General features: G+C 42.5%; 1 protein-coding gene across 1 annotated transcript in view; it reads right to left on the bottom strand.

Moving 5' to 3' along the window:
- The window catches only part of BACH2 (BACH transcriptional regulator 2), a 614,689-nt gene that overhangs the window by 306,944 nt on the left and 287,312 nt on the right, over positions 1-20,433 (bottom strand). The window contains exon 3 of the mRNA XM_086926645.1: positions 3,700-3,862. Coding sequence (XP_086782771.1) covers positions 3,700-3,732 — 33 coding nt within the window. The 5' untranslated portion in view covers positions 3,733-3,862. The remainder of the gene's footprint in view (positions 1-3,699; positions 3,863-20,433) is intronic.

The following is a 20,433-nucleotide window of genomic DNA, read 5'->3' as shown; positions in this document are numbered from 1 at the left end:
GCTTATATTTTAGGGGAAATGGCTGAATTTCCAAAATATATTTAAAGCTGATATTGCCATATTAAATCATGTGGCATTGAAGAGACATTTTACGCCTGTTATTACCTTGGTAATAGAGGCACTACAGCTATGGCTGTAATGTATTATGCAGGTAGAGGCATTTCATACTGACAAAGGCGTTTTAAAATCACTGCTGGCAGCCATGCCTGATGAACTGAGGTGATTGTGGATAGTAAACCGCTAGAGCCTTGCATATGGTTGCCACTATTACTATGCTAATATTAGAAGCTCTCAATAAGTTTCATTAAACATAAGTAGCTCTCACTACAGAAAAGTTTGGAGATTCCTGACCAATTCCATCAGCCTTCAATCTATTTTTACTCATCTGCTCAAACTAGCTAATGGTGCAAATCAGGGCAAGTGTAAGCCTCGTGTGGCTATGATCCTTCCCAGTTTTGTTGGTCACCTATTGATACTTCCTTGGAAATTCTTTCTTGGGTTATTTTTTGCAAGATCAGTAACTGCATCTGAAGGTAAACATCATGTTGTGAACCTGACCTGCCACAGCAGGGCTGCACAGGATGCATTGGTGCAAATCTCAGCGGAAGTGTTTGACTCTAATCACTCATTTATTCTTTCAATATCACCGCAGCGGCCCTGAAATCAATGCTGCAGTTAGCGCATCAGCAAAGACATATTGCCAATAGCCATTCTCACTCATCTACGCCCACTCTTGGCCTAATATCCAGCGGATCAAAAGGTGTGGCAAGTCCTCATAATACATTTGAGTGATAAACACTCATTTGTGGCGAGGGGAATTTTTGTAAAATGAACCGCTTTTTCACACATTGTCAAAATGCAAATCTGGAATCCACAGTCCTTGCACCAGCCCTTCTTAGGCTCTGCTTGCAGCACTGCCAGCGGCTTCTTCTATGGTGTGATATAGACTGTTAAAATCTAAAGATTGAGTGAACACCCATGTTTCCACTTGAGCATTTAATTCTTTGATTAAGACACAGGACAGAGCATGGAGAAGCCAATTATCAGGATTTCTTCGCCTGCCAATCAATGTGCATGCCCCCTCGACGTTATTTATTCGCCATCATACTGAAAATGGCGAGGTCGTACAAAAAGCAAGGGCCCTATGTCAGTGAGCAAAAATGTACATTTAAATGAGTCTTGCAAAACACTAATCAGTATTAATCAGTTCAACAAGACATCAACAAAATCAAATAGAACATGATCACTAAAAATATTGACATGAAATAAAAAATGTGATCATCAAAAATATTGACACTTGATGTAACATCTTTGGGTCCTGATGCCAATCACAGCTTTTGGCAGAGTAGTTCAGGGTTTACGGCAACGGTTGCACAGGGCAACATCAAGATTAGGTTCCCAACGTGAGTGAATTGATTTCGAGTACTCGCTTTTGTGTGCACTGATTCTACGGAGAGGCTCAAAAGTCCTACTCCCTGTGCCGACACCACCATTCACTCAAGGCTGTTTCCTCCCTGTTCTGCGTGGGTGGGACCAATGATGTATCTCCTGTGCAGAAACAGAGAGTTGAATGCATACAAGTACCTTTGTTTGCCGACGTTAGGAACAGAGAAAGTAGTCTATTATCCCAGCACCTCCTGAAGTAACTGGGAGCCGGAAAACAAACACCTGAGGCCTAACTTTCAACAGGCCCTTCAGATGCCCAAGTCACGCGCAGAAAGCCTCTGACAAAGAGCGACTTGTGCGGCGGGAACCGCTCTCCTAACCACAAACACGGCTTAGAGCGCACAAAGCCAGCAGTGTAGTTTAGGATAATTCCACGGGGGGAATGTAGCAATGTTTCCTTTTTTTATTGGTGTAATGACCTCACAACTACCGACATCCTGTCTCACCTCATTATTCCAACAAGTCCTATCAAACATCACAGCAAGATCAGAAGGAACGTTCGTCCATGAACTCATGCACCAGGAATTCAGGTCTTGATCCAGAAATTATAGGTGCCAGACACTTCTGACAAGGTTCAGTGGCAGAGTTATTCTGCGAGCACCATCTGATCAAAGGGACGGGACAAACCAAGCTAAAAATGAAACCTATAAATACTATTTAGAGGTAATTGGAAAAGAATGACTTTGTGGTCAGCATATGATTTTGTGTTTCTTGTTTTGAAGCTGTCACTTCCTGCCGCTACAACGAAAGGGCCTCCATGTATCGCTTTCTGAGTCACAACCCCGGAGGCAGAGGACCCAGAATGACTCACACCAACAATGACGCGAAGCTTAAAAATGGAGACGCCAATTTGATGGCAGCGGGCCCTCATTCAGTTAAAAACACTACATGCGCTCTACTGAGACAGAGGCAACTGTGGCAGGCAAGTTTTCTTTTGAGGGCTAGTTTGGCCACACAATTTCCCAGAAACCACTTGTAGCACAGATCACCACTGATGCGCACAAATGCATGTGCACACAATCACAAACACCAGACTACTATTCTGAGTCAGAACTCTAGAAAGCCAGTTCCGGCATCTGAAATTCTAAACATGGCAAGAACTTTCGAAATAAATCGGAGGGCGTTCAACAAGCCTTAATCGCAACACATTCCTGAAAAGAAGCGGAAATCCGAAAACATGAGGTGGCGAAGCTGCTTGTTTCACTTATTAGTCCCCCTGACAAGTGCGGTTGCTTTCGCTCTTCTCGTTGACATGCATCCTGAGACATTCAAGTAAGAGCCTTCTGCAATCTAATTACCTTCAGTAAGTGCTGCGCAGTGATCGTGCAGCGATGCTATTTTGTGCATCCGTTAGCAAAGTTTTACAGGCACACAAAGTAGTTACTGCGTTGTTGTGGTACGCGACATCTCATAATGGAGTATCATCACACTGAATGGCAAAATGAGCAATTTTCAAAATAACATGGATGCAGAGTCTTGATGTAGCATGAGCTTTGTGAGAACACTGTGGCCTTAATCTGTCAAGGGGAGAATATTTTATACTTTATTTTGATGGAAACCGCGTTGGGTTCAAACTCAGTTTGAGAAGAGGGAGCTGGCAAAAAGCCTAGGCGAGAGGACGTCGTGAAATCACGCTTGAAGAATCTATAATGCATGCCCAAAGCTACCAATTGACTGCATTCTCACTTGCTAGCCAGCAACAACATTCAGGGAGTGTGCCTACCATTGAAGACAACAAGCATGTTACTACCCGCTCATACTGGATATGCATGAAGACAGAAGCTTTGCTATCCAATGTCTACGCTTGCCATTTCTTTTGTGTTCCCTCACATCCTTTTGCAGACATTAAAAATGAAAGAAAAGTAAGAGGCAATAAAGGAGTAGGAGGTGAACTGTATTATGGGTGTGTGAATAAGCCAGTACACACCACTACATTAGTGCTAGCTTTGGAGGGTTTTGCAGCAAGAATAACTAACAATGGGTTATTCGCCTGGCTTGTGACCATTGAGTGCGGTGTTAAAGACATTAGGTGGTCGGCCTGCTGGTGTACACAGGTTCCAAAAGAGGCTCATCCTCTTCCCAGTAATACATCCTTTCTATGTTATACACAAGCTATGCAGTTTCTACAAGATGTGCAAGGCAAGCCAGGATCCCATTTTGTCAATGTTCAGCCTTCTTTAATGAACCTCTATCTAAAGCAGACACATCAGATCATAAGTCAAGGAAGGACAGGCGAACAGAATGAAATGATACCTTTAAATGGTGCCTCTCTCTATTAGTAAACATTTTCTTGCAGCCCAAGAAATGCTACTCATGTAAGAGGTGGCCTTCTTGCTGAAAAGGTCTGCTCCTGGACGTCATTGTGGGCTCATGGAAGACTTGGTCACGGCGTCCAGGTTCAATGATGTTGCAGCATCTACAAGAAATGAGAAGGCAAGACATTTTAAAATAGAAAATATGAAGAAAAAATTATAAAAAAGAATCAGTTAAGATGGGATATAGCTACTACACTGACAAAGTCTGCTACAGAGAGAAAACGTATTGGGTGGCATCTATGAATGAACATGCCTATATCAAACTATTTACCTCGCACCTATCCACCCAAGATCTTAGAGGCATTCTTCTGTCATCGCACAGGAAAAACCTCCAGATCACACCACGCTGCTGCTAGCATGAAAATGATCTATGCGTTCCTTTGGCCTTTCATCACTATGTTTGATCAGAGATTGTGTGGAGGTAAGCCAGCCTACTCAGGTTGATTAAACGAAAGGTCATGCAAACGGTGATCACATGTGGCTTGTGTACCGTCGCAGTGTAGGTTGATCTCGTCTTGTGGCTATGTTGAACGCAGCAAGACCCTAGTGGGTGTCGGAGCTTGGTAGATTTAGTAACGAGGGTGTAGGGAAGGCATTAGTGTGTCAATGTGGGCCAGGTGAGACAGAGGGCTTCTTCATAAGGCAGTAGTTTTCTGTCACCATTAACCACATTAGATGGAGTGCGAAAAAAGGCTGGTTTCACTTTAGAATGTCTACAGACACAGTGACTCCTGCACATGAGGCATCTGCACTCTAGAGCCAAGGAGCTCCCTGGCCTGGGGGAGTAGGCCATCTTCCTGCAACCAGACACGCCTCCTGCCATTTGCTCATGGGGTGGTCAGAGAAACAATGAGATGGGGAATAAAGATGTGCATGAGTATGTTTTGTGTGCACTGTCAGTCAGCATATTGGTTTATCCTGGTTTCCCACTAGGGAAAGCCTTCTGTGATCCAGAGCAGTATGCTGGTTCTTCTCACACACAGCCATGTGGGTTTCACATCCCCAAAGTCCAGGCACTGTACAAAAGAAAACCTAAACAGGGAGGGTTTGTCTAGCTACCATTGTATTTTAGGACTACATATTGGTACACATAGTTGAAGATAGTGGAAATTATCTATCAGAATTTGCATGGCAGAACAGTAATGCACACATTTCAGCTGTGGTTAATTAAAAAAAAAAAAAAAAAGTGCTGGAGCGCTCATCAGAAGACAGCTTGCACCAGCCTGTTTCTCCTGTTAGCACCGCCTAAAACACAACTATGAAAGTAGTGGGGGGCGGCGGCGTAATGGCCAAAGCAGGTGACTTCGGCGCATGTGGACCAGGTTCGAGCCTCGGTGTAGGGTCAACATCCTGTGATTCTGGGAAAATCACTTAATCTCCCCATGCCTACCATAAATATATGTGTCCTTAACTGCTGCTCATGAAAAGCTCCTGGGTTGATGATTAAGTGCCGGCGCTAAGCACAAGAAATCACCGTATCAAATTAAGCACTGCATTTCGGTTAGGAAATAAGAAAATATATGCCTGGCTGACAAGAACCAGGGTGCTGATCAGGAATCAGCAACTTTTAATCGACTCACAGACACATTTCTTTGAATGATTTTGACATCACAACCATTTTCATTTGTAACCATAATAAATAATGAGCTGACTTCATCTGAAATTAAATCTACACATCAGAGGTGTATAGCACCAACAAATTGAAGAACTGTGTACAAAGTAGAGACCGTAAACCCAGGTTGCACTCCAAGGTTAATGAAACATAACACACCATATTTGTAAGTAGCTCTACCATGCAACTATCCTATGTATAGTTGTTTTACTATTGATTTTTCTCTATTGGTGTTTTTTTTTCTCATCACAGAACAGCTTCTCTATTCAAAACCTCTAGCACTGCTCTGGTTTATGTACTCCATCATGCCTACTTAACCATGTACCATTATTGTCCTCACTTAAGGCATTTCTTGTAGACAGCATATCACTTTTTTCAAAATAAATACATGAAGGTTCCACATGCAACAGAAAACATACCCAATCAGTGTCTGCAACAAGTGCGGGGATGGGGGTGGAAAGTAACAGTGGCAGAGGGGCGTGTTCTCACACATGGAATCCAATAAGTACCTATGCGATTTAGAAACACTGAGTTAGCATAACTGTAATAACCGGAACTGGTTCCTTGCTCAATGCTTATAGAATACTATCAAGCGGTGCCGTATCTTACGTGTACAGCCTCACTCTTGTGCCTGGTGTCATAGATCAGAATTCCTGAATAGGTTGCTCAGCTCTGAAAGTTTACATTTTTATATGTTTTGAAGGTAGATTGTGTACTATCCCATGATTTCAGCGTCTCCATCTGCACTGCTCTTTCATTTCAATTACGTCACATGACCTACATTTGAGTCCTTTAAATGAAGACATATATGTTTGTATTCTGTGCATGTGTTTTAACGTTCTGCTCACAGCATGCCAGTGGACCCCTTCTCGCTTGGCTATGCGATCCACTGACTATTTTGTTTTGATAATAAACATTTTCAGACTTCAAATTTGGCATGAGTGCTGCTGTCTTTGACTTACCCTTGTGATGCCAACTCTACATGGTGGGTACGTAAAGCAGCAGTGTGGCTGCACAGTGGTCTTCAAGTGCCTTACTAAATCTTTGGCACCTGCCACCGACCTAGACAGCTACTTATTGTGTGGTGTGTTCATGTTTTCACAAAGCAGATCTGTCCTACACCCCAGGATTGGTCTCCTTAATCTGAAGACATAGGGTTGAGCTATTAACTCCACAGTATCCTTCAAGGGGAACATCAAGGTAAGTAATCGCTTCATCAGGGAGAAGATTCTGCTCCGTGAAGCATCTCCTGTGTTGACACCACAGGCTCCCAGGGTGTTCCGTGGTATTGCTGCATGCACCTTCTGCACTGTAAAGTACTTTATTAAATCTATCTATAACCATCAGGTTTGTGGCACCACTGAACGACAGGTCTTCCAAAAGCCTATACACCATTTATTTTCTTAGTAGATAATACAGGTAACCCCGCCCAAACAGTATATATAGCATGTGTAGGCGAATTCTCCCACTTACTCCCTGTTTCGACAATGACTACTGCCTCGTGAGTTTCTAAAACGCCCCCACTGCACAATGACTGCTCTCTCATACATTTTTCCGCCATGAAGGGTGATAAGTTATTCTCTCAAGGGTCAGCGGGGGACCGTCAGAGACATGGACCCGGATCAACAGGTAACCACACATTTTAAGCGGCAGAGAAGCACTTTATTATGTATCTGTGTGTTCTGTTATTTTGTTATTGTGGCATGAGCGCTCTGCTTAAAGTAACAAAGTAACTTATGCCGCCCATTTACTTCTAATGTGTCAATGCGAGAAAGATAGTCATTGTCAAGAGTCAACTTTCGGCTGTTAAAGTTTGCTGAAAGTGAAAGAAGTTACAATGGATCAAAATAAAATAAAATGTTTGTATCCCCTCTGGGGTTTTTATATTGTGGGCCTATCAATGGCAAAAACGTGCTAGTTGTCACTTCCTCTTTAACAGCAAACTACAAACCTCGAATATTCACTTTTATTTGCGACTATCATTTAACCCAGGGGAACACTTCTTTTCGATTCAACCGTGAAAGTGCAACACGAGACGTCCTCTGATAATCCGTCGTGATACTGAAGCAGCAGAGGTGGTGAATACAAAAGGAATTTAATAAGTGGAAGGAGTGGTCTCACCTACCCTGATACAAGCACTATCCGGGCATGTGATTTTTGTATATTTGACCCCCAATCGGGCGACTCTGCTCTGCATGATGGCTGTGTTTGTATTTAAATAATGGCATTCGTTTGGTGATGGCAGTATCCATGGAAGGGTTAATTGTTTCTAGAAGGTTCTAATGTAGCTAACCCTTAATTGCAAGCAGGCTATTTGCTGTTAAAGTGAAAGTAAGCGACAAAGAGGTGTTGCCAGGAAATCTTTTTGTCTTCTAGAGGATTAGCAGCTCTTCTTGTAATAAACCCCTTACACGAACATTTCCTGTCACACCTACTTTATTTTTTTGCTACAGTTTTACCAAAAAGATTATAAACTGGCTTTGAAAAATGACAATTTCATATAAATAGGCCTGTGTGGGCTTAATCTGATAAAATGTGCGCGCCTGTCCTGATAGGATTCCAGTTCAGCCGATGAAAGAACCTTTTCATAAGACATCTTCAAGTACAATCAAGGATTCCTCCACAATCTACTCCAATGCACAGGTAGGTCAAAGGACACTGAGGGGCTGATTGCCTGCACCTCGATTTTGTTCTTAGCAGGCAAGGTCATCCACCCATCACTATCTCCTAACCCCCCCCCCCCCCTCCCCCCAACACAGAAAGGACAACAGTTCTGCCAGTAGTTCAGGTGTCCATTTCAAAGGGCTTCATCTTTTCAAGGTCAGACTTGAGTAACGTATTTAGTGCTAGTTTTGTTCCTTCAAGATTGGTCCTTGTAGTGTTATTTTTCCCATATCTTAAATGCAAACCTAAAAGCTCCAGAATGCAAAGAAAGAAAACAGAACATGATGGGATTCTGATATCTGACACTGAACAACTTGATCACTGCCAGCCTCAGGCAAGTCACAATGTGCCCATCACCCTTCTTGAGTGTCCTCAGTGGAGAGGCGATGGCCTTCCATGGCAAATACACCCACTCAATAAATGAAGAAAGTAGAGCAGCAATCGTGGTCCGTGTCCAGGCCAATCACAGTGGAATCTTGTTATCCCCAGGCTAGGCCACAAGCACCAACCACAGTAAACATTGAAGGTAATGTTCAAAATCTCATAGCAGCACTAGTCCCCGCAGTACCAAAGCAAACACTAATCAGAGAACCAAGGGATCTGTGACTGCCTCAGGCCTCTCGCAGATTAGGAAAGTGCTTCAGAAGCTACCTAGGAAATAATCTTTCAGCATGCAAGATTTGAAAGTCAACTTTTAAATACTATCCTTTTTTACCATCCTCCTTGAACTTTCCTCACATGTACTTTTACCTTTGAAAACCGTATATATTTCACAACAAAAAGTTGTATAAGTGGAAGAGTGGAGGATGTAGGTGGTGGAACAGGGTTGTGTAGGTAAAAATGTGAGTTATGACATAGTTGTTGGGTGTGAACGTAAGGTTATAGTGCGTGTGGGTGTATGTGGTACATCGAATTTAGGCACGATTGTGCATGTGGCAGTGGTGGTTTGTGAGTGAGGGAAAGGAAACAAGATGTTAAGGGAGATGAAATGCAGTGGACAGCAGTAAGATGTTGGGACAAGCATGAAGTTGTGTGCAAGTGGCATGTAGGCTCAACTAAGTGTTGTAGCTGGTTATACAGGTGGTGGTGTTGAGTGCACGGGAAGGGCTGGTGTAAGCTAAGGTATGGTGGAGGGCCAGGGTGCTGATTGTTTTGGACATGCGGTGTGAGAGATGTACATAGTGGTGTAGGAAGTGGTGCAGGAAGTGGTGGGGTAGCACAGGAGTGTATTTGCATTTGTAGTATTTCTAAAGCGATATAGACCAGAAGGCATCAAACTGCTGGGAGTGGCAAAAACCAGTTTGAGCGGGAACAGCCCAAAGCAGAAGGACCCTCAGCAAACCAGCTACTAGGAGAGGGAACTAATCTGCGAAAAGCCACATTTTAATTTGCTTACAAAACATAGGGTGCAAACTTAGGCTCCAGAATTTTTCAGGAAGTGAGTTCTAGAGCCTGGCAGCCGCCACTGTGAAAGCACATTCCCCCCACCTGATTTTCTTGCACAGAGGAATCACCGCCATATATCATCCAGCTTATCTCAGAGGCCTCCTTGGTGCATTCCAGTTCAGGGCCGTCCTTGGTATAACTCCACCCTGGAGATTGAAGAGCTTTGTGTGTCAAGCAGCGAGCTTCAAGGGACTCCCGCTTCTTAACTGGGAGCCAATGAAGGATCTCAATCCTTTCCTAATAGGCGATCCATTTAGGTACTCCAAGGACAAAATGTGCAGCAGCATTCTGAATGATTTGGAGCTTTTTAAAGAGTATTGGTTGCCATTTAAACATAGAGCATTACAGTAGTCAAGGTGAGAGGTGATAAGTGCAATGACACTGATACCCTGAGCTCTTTCAGGAGTAAAGGCAGTATTTTCTTCAAGATCCTGGTCATCCAGAAATAGGAGCTCATTGTTTTATTAACCTGAGTGTCAAGACGTTATCAAAATCACTCCAAGGTTTTTTGCTGCTGCCACTGGAGCGGGTAAAGTTCCACATGTTTCTGGCCACCAACGGTTGGCCCAAACTGAGCTATCCACTCCGAATCCCATGCTCTCAGTTTTATCCTCATTCATTTTGAGCCAGTTCTCCCTCATCCACCAGCTAATCTCCCGCATACATGCCCTAAACCTGCCCGCCACCTCTTCCCAGTAATTGGAGCTGGAGACGATGATCTGGGTGTCGTCCGTATAGGATGATATCTGGAAACAAAAGAGCGCACCAGTTTCACCAGAGGGGCAATATACAAATTAAATAGGGATGTGCTTAGGGAAGACCCATGGGGAATCCCACTGGGAGCTGAACGGGTGCTGCTCTGAAGTCTCCACAGCTAACTGTAATCGTTCTATCCCACAGGAGGGAAGCAAACCATATAAGAGCTGCATCCTTCAACCCTGCCTGCAGCAGTCTCGGCACCAACAATGATGGAGATTTGGTGTCAAATGCTGCTGACAGGTCAAGCAAAACCAGGATAGCCACGCATCCCTGGTCATCTTGCCTGTGAATGGAATCAACGAAAGCTGTAAGTGCCGATTTGGTGCTGTTATTCCTTCTGACCCTCTTCTGAGTAGGGTCCAGGTTTTTTTTTAATCTAGGAGATACTTGGCTAATTTCTAGATTAAATGCTTCTCCAAGATCTTGGTAGGAGAAGGCAACAAAAAGATTGGGCACAAGTTTTTCAGATCACTGAAGTCTCCTCCAGGTTTCATAAGGAATACTACTGCCACCTTATAGCCCTGTGGTTACACCCAGGACTCCAAGACCTCTGAGTAGATCTTCTCCACCAACCCAGACTCTAACACTTTTGGGCACGTTTAAATCCTGGGGGTAAGCACATCCTGCTTGAGTGAGCGTCAGACAGTAGCACGCTCCCCTCAGCAGAGTGTTTAAGTGTGGTGTACACTAAGATGGCAGCCGACAGAGAGAACAGGCTCTAACAGGCCCTGGTTGCAACCCCACAGGTATTTAAATAAAATCAGAAACTAAGAAACTAAAACAATATCCTAAATGCCCCTGTTACACACACAAGAAATGAAACACTTTTTGAAAGGATCACTTCCGGTGTTAGCCTGCGAGGCCAATACCTCCACCGAAGTCTCACCTAGAATTGGCTTAGTACACAAATGTGTCCTTTATAGGGGCCTGTGTTCGACCTAATGGTCACAGGTTCAAATCTCGGTGGGTCAATTCAGCCTTTCATCCATCTCAGGTCGATAAAATGAGTTCCATTGAGTTGGGTAACAAGAAGCATCAGTTATTCAGCTCCAAGATACCCTTCTGGGTGAACATATGCTTTACAAAAGCACATGTTATTTTATGTTTGTAGTGGTTAGGAGCAGGATGTAGTTGGTGTGCAAGTGGAAGTAAAGGGTTCAAGATGTAAGTAGTACTCTTGTTCGGTTAAGAGAAATGTTGTGATATGGGCTTTAGGTTTTGGTGTAGGGAGTAGTGTATGTGGTGGTGTTCTATGTAGGCAGTGTAGGATGGTGGTGTGGAGACTTTAAATAAAGTAGTTTTCCCACTATGCAAAACTAAAAACCTAACAACAGTTTTACTGGGGACCGTCTGCCCCAACCCCTCACTGCTGCCTTCCATTTCATTCTCTAGAGGTCTTAAAGAATGAGTCACAAATACTGAATGCTTCTATATAGATGAGGGGTCCATATGATATCAAGTTACCAGGAAGCTGCAAAAACCACAGTGTAAAAAAGCACAACGGGAAGAGAAACCCAATGACGACAAGAAGGTTTACAGTATGACTCAAAATCATCATTGCAAAAAACAGATTTTCTTACTGCTGCTCACACATTACATTTGAAGATGAGAGGCCACTTAGTAGCTTGATTCCAGTTATGTAAATGCATACAATAAAGATTTTTTTTTATTCACACGCCCCTCATAAATAAAGTTAATAGTAAATCACATGATGTATAATAAAATTGACGTTGGTGGTGTCTCCCGTGTCCCTTTAAATCGACAGGTTCGCGGAATGTGGAACTACTAGAGAAAAGTGACGTCCCTCTAATAGAAATATATAAATAAGGTATTCCTTGAAGCCTCAACTCAACCAACTTTGTAGGAGTTTGAGTGAGCAGGAGACCTTGGTGTGCGGCTAGTCTGCATAGGCAATGGACGCAAGACCACATATCAAGATATTTGCCATGCTGCTCTTTAGTCGAGTATATACCATCATATCCTTCTCCCTTGGCAGTGTGATTTGCAGTAGGGCCATCCCAAATGTTCTGTAAATTTGCATGAGTCACACCATTCCACATTATGTAAATTGAACAAATTGGCCAATACCATGAAAGTGTAAAATGTTGCACTTTTATTGCTGCAGAGTACAGGTTTCCGCAGGAAATTAAATGTATCGCAGGAGATATATCCGAGTGTAAAATATGCCACATGACACATTTTCTCCATGAACAAGCTCTCATGCTGATATCTCGGGCAGCTGTTGTGTGTGTGTATGCATTATTGCATAATTTTCACTCAAGCTACCCCAAAAACATTTATGGAAATGTTTGTCATTTTCACTTGATTACGGTATCAGAGGGAGAAATTACAAGATTTCACAACCTTAACCTTCAGTCCTTTAGGCTGGGACTGAATACTAGTTGTGTCTTTTATTTGTCCATGGCCAATATTGATTGAGGTCAACAGAGTAGCTACCACTATGTGAGTGATAGTGTTGTTAGTTGTATTCCAAGGTGACAGTATTTTTGTGTATGATCTGCTGCCAGTAATTAAACTATGGGGAGAGGATATGGTGTTACGGCCAGAACTGCCGACTTTGGAGCTGGGGAACCAGGCTCGAGTCTCAGCATCGGCTCAACGTCCCATGATCCTGGGCAAATCACTTAATCTCTCTGTGCCTACCAAAAATGAATGTGTCCTTGTGTAACATAACTGGTGCTCATGTAAAGCTCTCCAATACCTTCGGGTCGAGTTCGCGCTAAATAAAACTGCGAGAACAAAACACTATTTGGGCATCATGGCTAAGATTGCTCCGCAATATAAATTAAGTATGTTCAACAAGATATATATCACTGTTACGGACTGCAGACACCCCTAATGTCTAGGTCTGAGCATCCAAAGAAGAGATGCCTCTGTGGAATCAAGCGCCATGGGTCACAATGTAAATGTATGGTTTGGTTTGTACTGCTTTGTTTTGGTACCTAAAAATGACTTGACCATCACTTCCCAGGCCTCACACCTATCTGTGAATATTTTTTCCTATCTTTTTTTGGCAAGGTTTTCATCTGGGAAAGCGTGCCTACAAGAGATTATGTGCTGGGTGTCGACAAATATTAGAAATGAGGTTGCTTGTGAATTCACTAGGACAACCGTTCTTAACCTGTTGACGTCTGTGTATTCCCAGTGAATGACTAACGGAAGCCGGAGACCACTGCCTAAGAAATTTCTATGATTTGAACTTCAAGACAATGCACAAAAATACAGAAACAAGTACACATCAAACAAACACAAACATTCTGAAACATTTTATATAATTCAGGTATAAAAGTATGCAAAAGGTAAAAATGATACTTCAATGGGAAGGTTGGAGCTTTTGAAAATGCAATTTTATTTCTAAAAGACGAAGGATATACTAGACTCCAGCAATCGCTATCATTTTACCTGCTAATGCATGTTCTCTTTTTGTCAGAGCATACTAGTACTTTAGTTGAATTGAGCCACCAATCGGCTGTACTAGATTTCGTTTGCTGTGCTTGCACTGTTCCCATGAACCAAGCTAAGGACACCTATTGAAATGTTAGTCTCCAATTTCAAATTACTTCACATTTACATAGTGTTAAACGTTTTCAAAGTTGTTTTTTTGTGTGAAATGCTTCAATAATTTGCGGTTAACATTTGAGTAGGCGCATGGACCCCAGGTTAAGAACATCTGTTCAAGTGGAATTCAATGTAAAAATGTGAAACTTAATGCTATTTGTATAGTTTTTTGCTTCAGGAAATCAGTGTAAAAATCATGATTTTTTTTCCAGAATGTATCACATTTTTAACATTATAAAAAATGTTGATGCTGATGTTATGCTATGCAGTAAACAGGTAGTATGCATGCATCTACTCATTAATGACACTGTAGATAAAAAAGCTGATCAGAACGTAAATTTACAGTTTAAATAATGCATATATTTTCCATCAGTGGACTAAATCAAACTACAGTACTACAATTATACCTTTGGCTCTGCTGGGCCCAAATAGATGGACAATTATTTTAATGTGTGAATGAAAATCGTTGTGTGTGGAAAGGGAATTTAAAAAGTTACTCAAACTAGGTGAAAAACGAAAATCTGAACCATTGCCACAATTTGAGGGTACGAAAAGATTCTTTTCACATCACTAGTAACATCCTTTCACTGGGAATGATTCACACATCTTTAATTTTCTAGCTGCCTTTCAGAAGATATTCGTGTCCAAACTAATAATGGAGATGATAGATGCACGTCTAATTTTCTATTCATTAAAGTTTATCTTTCACATTTTGAAAGAGAAGATTTGGTCTTTTGAGAATTCTAACCTAAGTGTGCTTGAAACATCTTTTTCCCAAAGTAACCGAGGAAGCTATAAGCACTAAGAGCCTACCTGTAAAATGTGCTGGGTGTTATCACAGTAGTCTTAGTTGGCAAAAAGAGATTGCTTTTTCCATTTTCCAGAACTCACCCATATATCCAATGAGAAGTCAACTAGCACAAGTGTTATTAGCGAATACGACCTGTGCTTCTTTGCAAGTCATGTGTCACATTTGAGTGGAGCTATCCACAATACTTGCTCTGGGGCTACCCACTGTTTGGGTATTTTATGGTTGCTCTTAACAGTACTGCAGTCTAATAATATTATATGTTTTAAATCTTTAATATCAAAATTTGAAATGTGGCCAAAGCATTGCTAAATATCCAGAGGTTTTGGGAGCAGTGATAGCCTTGCAGTCATCTGAGCTACTGAGAAGTGCTCTGAGAAATGCATGAGTAACCCTCTGAATCATGGGGGCTGTGCATGTGCTCCCTGCATACCTCAAATAATTAAAATGTTTATAAGGCATTGTAGCTGGTACAGCTTAATCACCAACAGATTGTGTCTAACGTGTACCAATTTTTGTTCTGCTGAGGTATGACATTTCCTCTAAATGCATGTGCGGAACATATGTGCGTTAGTGGTGAACTAACAATGTGGCGTATCCTTTGAAGAACAAAACAATGTAGAAACCAGAGAGATGCATCCAGCATTTTTCAGCCAGAAAGGGAGCTCTTTTTCTGAGTTTAGGGTGAGGGCACCCAGAAATCCAGCAATCACAATACCAGTCTGCAGACTGGCAGCATAGGTAAGTTCTGATTTCCTATTCACAATAGGATTAGCCTAAATTGGTTTAGCATATCATCCAAAATTATCATCTTCAATTTGCAGTTTCAAATTTAAAAAATGGACCTTGATCACGCCTGTGCGTTCACACCAATAGGCAGAATCACTTATCAATCAGTTAGACGATCTTCCCAACAACCTTCAATGGATGGAGAAAGATGGATAAACCCAAATGTGCACCATTAGTAGAGAAAGAACTACTGTCTCGACCCAAACAACTAGTAATATTCAAAGGTGCTTGCCCAAAAATTGGAGAAATTCAATAAATTGCAGAACTAAAAGAGGAGCATAACATAACTTTGCTACACTGCATAAAGACTAGTACACTTTAGTTATGTGTTGCTCTGTGTTACTAGAAATGTATGTAAATTCCAGTTATGGTTAGCCCTTTCAGAGATTTCTCTATATCAACATGGTAAGCCAATGGTGGCACACAACACCTAGAACAGAAATGCTAGAATCCACCTGACACTGTTCATCGGGGAAACTGTGGCTATCAATTCTGTATTTTCAAAGAGCCTATCCCACTGAGTTCAGGCATTTTATATGAACACTTGATGAATAACTCATAACAGGCACGTTGACTTGGTAAATCCAAGAATGGCTCAGAATTATACTTTAATGTGCAATTCCCACAGTTAGAATCCCAATAAGGCTTGCTTAGCCGTTCATCCTTTAGAGGTGGGTACATTGAAAACCATTACATTTGGTAATAATGACACTTGTTAAGTGTAGCACTTTAAAATGGCAGATGTGTGGTGTTAAGTGCTACATAAAAAAACAAGCCTATTGTTTTCAGAGAAAAAATACCGTTTCACAAGAACACTCAAATATTCTGCAGGGTTATTTGGATTGGAATAATACATTTGAGGCCTTTTCTGAGCCACTCCAAGAAAATGACTCATTGTTAAAACGGCTTACTCTCTGTAATAAGTCAACAGCTGCCCTTAGAAATCTTGGAAGCAGCTATGATTACGAATACATGGGTGCAAGTAAGTGCATTCGTGCAGTTTTACTAGATGCCAAGTATTGACCACCCTGTTCTTCTGGTATCTGTTCAGTAGATGCTCTGATTGGACCAGAGACCTGTCAGTTACTATAGCGTGACTGCAGATTGGCCAAAAGCATAATTTGCTACACAGAAGCATTCAGACTTGATAAGGAATAGACGGAAGTTCGAGTGAACATAACAACCCAAAAATAATTGCAGCAAATTGCAACTACCGAGCCCTGCACAAAAGTTAAAAAAGAAATAGAGAGGCAATGGGTGAGGGGTAGAGGAGCAACAAAGCTGAGGCAGGGTGCAGGACAAGTAAAGGCTGCCGAGTGGCAAGGGGCAGTAAAGAATGAATAGAATTACATTTAAAAAAAATTACAAATGTACAGAGGTAAGGGAAGCAATGGATGAACTTGTGTGGGGGTGGATTTGGCGGGAACCTCAGAGATTTGTAGGTGGCTGGAGAAGTGAGGGGTAAAGTAGCACAGCGGGAAGATAGTATGAAAACATGCACTTCCCTGGCGTGCAAAAGGAAAACGTATAAAGTAGTTGCCTGAAAGTGAGCAGTGGACGTGCACAACTCATACAAACAGAAAACGTGCTCTAGGGAGAGGAAAAACACAAGAAGGAGGAAAGCTATTTAATAAGAAGCAAGAAAATGAGAGTGACAAGAAAGCCAACCAGTACCGAAGCAAGACATCCTACGAGTATCTGATTGCCCTCAGCTATTTGTTTGAGTTAGGCGCCTTGACGCCCATTGGGCATAGTTGCGCGTTACAAATTCCACTTCATTCATACATTCATTCAGTTAAAATGCACCGATTGAGAATCTGCTGTTCTTTAACCCCTCCTGTGCTCATGAAGAGTTCAGCTCGTCATGAGCCACGGCGCTCCGGTGCTCATGACGAGCTGAACTCGTCATGACTGCGCCCGTTAAATGGAACGCTCGCATGCTGGGCTGATTCCCCTGCTGTGCTGAGTGTTCCATTGGAACGGGCGTGGTCATGACGAGCTGAGCACTGGAGCGTCGTGGCTCATGACGAGTTGAGCTCCTCATGAGCACCGGGGCGCTGTGCGCACCCCCCGCCCCTCAGCACAGCGGGGGAATCCTGGCACCAGCGAAGGGGTTAATCTGTATATAAGGACTTCTCCTAGCTTTTAACATTTAACCGCATCGCTGCGGCGGCTTTTCCCGCTGTGCGCTGCATTTTTAAAAATCCAGCGTAACGTGACAAAGCCAGCTCGTCATCCGCGCAGCGCAGGTAACGCCCATGACGAGCTGGCTTTGTCATTAGCATCGAAGGGGTTAAAAACGCAGCAGAACCGCATACAACTCAGGGCAAATAACTTGCCTTTTATTTTCTGATGGTGCTTGACTGCAAGCTCCCCTCTCCTTTCAATTACAGTAACCAGCTGGGTAGACAAAGAAATCCGAACAGCTATTGAGTTGAAGGACTGTGCTCGCAAAGACATGACAGAAATTCAGATTCTGCAATGGAATAGATACTGAACAAGAACCAAGTAAAACAAAACACTGCCATAGAAGAACTTTTATTTTACTAAATTCTATAAAGACCAACTGACAATTTAAATGTAGAATATGTGTTTCTTGTTTGTTTCAGAAATTGCTAATAAGGAGTTGATTTAGAGTTTGTATATTGTATTCATTTGCACCCTCAAGTCTTAAACGTTTTTTCAGTTCCTTGTCCCTTCCTCTTTGAGTGAGGCCAGGTTGCTTATGTGTCCCTCACTCAGTCTGTTGTAATGGGTTAACACTTCTGCAGAGTTCATTGCTCATGTCACTTTTTAATTCTGCGTGCATTCCTATATGCCATGTATTTGGCAATTAGCTCTCCTCTTTCAACTCGCTCAAACACTTGGATAAAATCTGATGGCCAGTCCCAAGAGTGTTTGTGTAAAGGGTTGGATCCCTCTTTTACTAATCTCAAGTCCACCGTCACGACTAGAGCTGAATATGGCAAAAAGAAAGTTTGAGAGAACCAAACCATGAACGACTGATGAGCAGATCAAAGTTAATCCTCCCTCCCACGTGTCCCGCCTCTTCCTACCATCAAGTGCGTCATGAGGTCTGCGGTCCTGTACTACAGGGTAGGCCTCTGAGGGTGGCTATAGTACAATAGTAGCCTGCATAGGGAGGGCATTTACATGACATAAGTCAAATACTATGATTTAAGGCTCTTGCTTGCGAATCCATAGTACAGAAGTACTTGGCCTACCCTTTTCCCATCAGCTTGTCAGTTGTTCATTAGTTGCCCTCAAGGAAGAGACTATTTCGCCTTATGATAGATGTTCTAATTAGGCCGATAAAGCATTTTATTCTGCTCTGCTCAACTGCGTATGTTAACTGGCTTTTACTTTGATGTGATTTAGTCAAATACAACAAATGAACACACTCAGCCAAAAGTAACTCTTTTTCAGATTATCCAGGCCATCCAAATTTAGTGCTTGAAAATGGCTGGTTGCACAAATTTCTTTACTTTACCACGAGGAATGGTACTTAAGGATTACCTAATCCTTAAGGTAAAAATTGTATAAACAGAACACATACAAGTGGCAGTGGAAAAGCATGGCGCAAGTGTATTTGCATCTGACAGGGAAGGTGTATACAGGCAGCTTTTTTTAAACAAAAAACGTGGTCTCTAGAATTTGCTAAGATTTCATTAAAACTAATTGTAAACATTTCAATCTAAAAGTTCAATAGCAACCTACAACCTACAACTGGATGGGACTTAAGGTGTACACTCTAAAATATAAGTAAGATAGTATAAATGTTAAGAGAGTGAACAGAGCTGTGAGTAGACGGCAGGTAATCTCGTGTGCCTTTGCACTTAAAAATGTAAGAGCATCTGAGGTCACACAAGTAGTGTCTGAACTCATCACACACAAGAATGAATACCTAAGTGCAGATGACCCAGAATCAGGCAACCTTTGCATCTTAAACGCCTGTAGTATCATGTACTGTCCCGCTATGACACATGTAGCCTCTTCCTGGGTATTTCAGAATAGACTATATGAAGCAGGGAACAAGGCTGGCAAACTATTAGCATGGCATTCCGGGGGAAGACGAATGAAGATAGTAGATGGGTAGGGGAAAGAAACACTATTGACAGCAGCCTGGCACAGGGTAATGTTGACACTATGCAAGCATTTGCGGAACACTTTTACTCCATGTACACTACTATGCTGGGGTCAGGGGACCCTGACGTGGGAAAGTTTGTGTCTGACCTGCCAGTCACTGCATTTGCTGCCCGGCGGATGCATGTAGGAGCGAAGGGGCCTGGGGTTGCTGGCCATTCCCGCAATGCTGCCCCGCATGGCCGCATGTAAGCGTGTGCCTTGCTATGCCACTGACAGTAATTTGCTGGAAGTAGACCACTCTTGTGAAGAGGTGATAGACGATGCAATCAAGGAAGGCACCCAGGCCTAATGGCTTACCATCAGAGATTGTCAAGAGACTTTCCATCAAACTGACTCCATAACCCCTTGGCACTGTTTGATAACCGCAAAGGAGGAGGAATAACTTTCTTCTGATTTGGCCAGGGTGGTAGTCACAGACAAAAACGGGAAATGTGAGAATAAGTGCTCAACAGACAGACCCATCTCTCTCCTCAAGGTGGAGAGTAAGATATTTGCAAAATGTTGGTGGACACCTGCCTGCGTAGGGTCATAGAAACCCTCATACATCCTGAAAAACCATGGTTCATACCAGAAAAAGCAAGACAATGAATCTGAGGGGGTTTTACAGATGTTATGGCAAACACAGAGGGGGTTGTTAAACTGGCATTGATCCTGCATCCTGATGTGACTAGAGCCTTCATCCCTGTCGAATGGACACACATATTTGCATTCTTGGTTAAAATAGGCTGGGTCCAAGCACTTTTCATTGCCTAAAGCACTGTAAATGCAGCCAATGACTAGGGTCAAGGTAAATAGCATACTGGTAGAACCGTTTGTGGCAGGGACGTCTCTTCTACCCAATGATATTTGCTCTGGCACTATAGCCCTTG

This window comes from Lissotriton vulgaris, chromosome 6 (assembly GCF_964263255.1).
Source record: "Lissotriton vulgaris chromosome 6, aLisVul1.2, whole genome shotgun sequence".
NCBI lineage: Eukaryota > Metazoa > Chordata > Amphibia > Caudata > Salamandridae > Lissotriton > Lissotriton vulgaris.
This window is presented reverse-complemented; position numbering and strand designations above follow the sequence as displayed.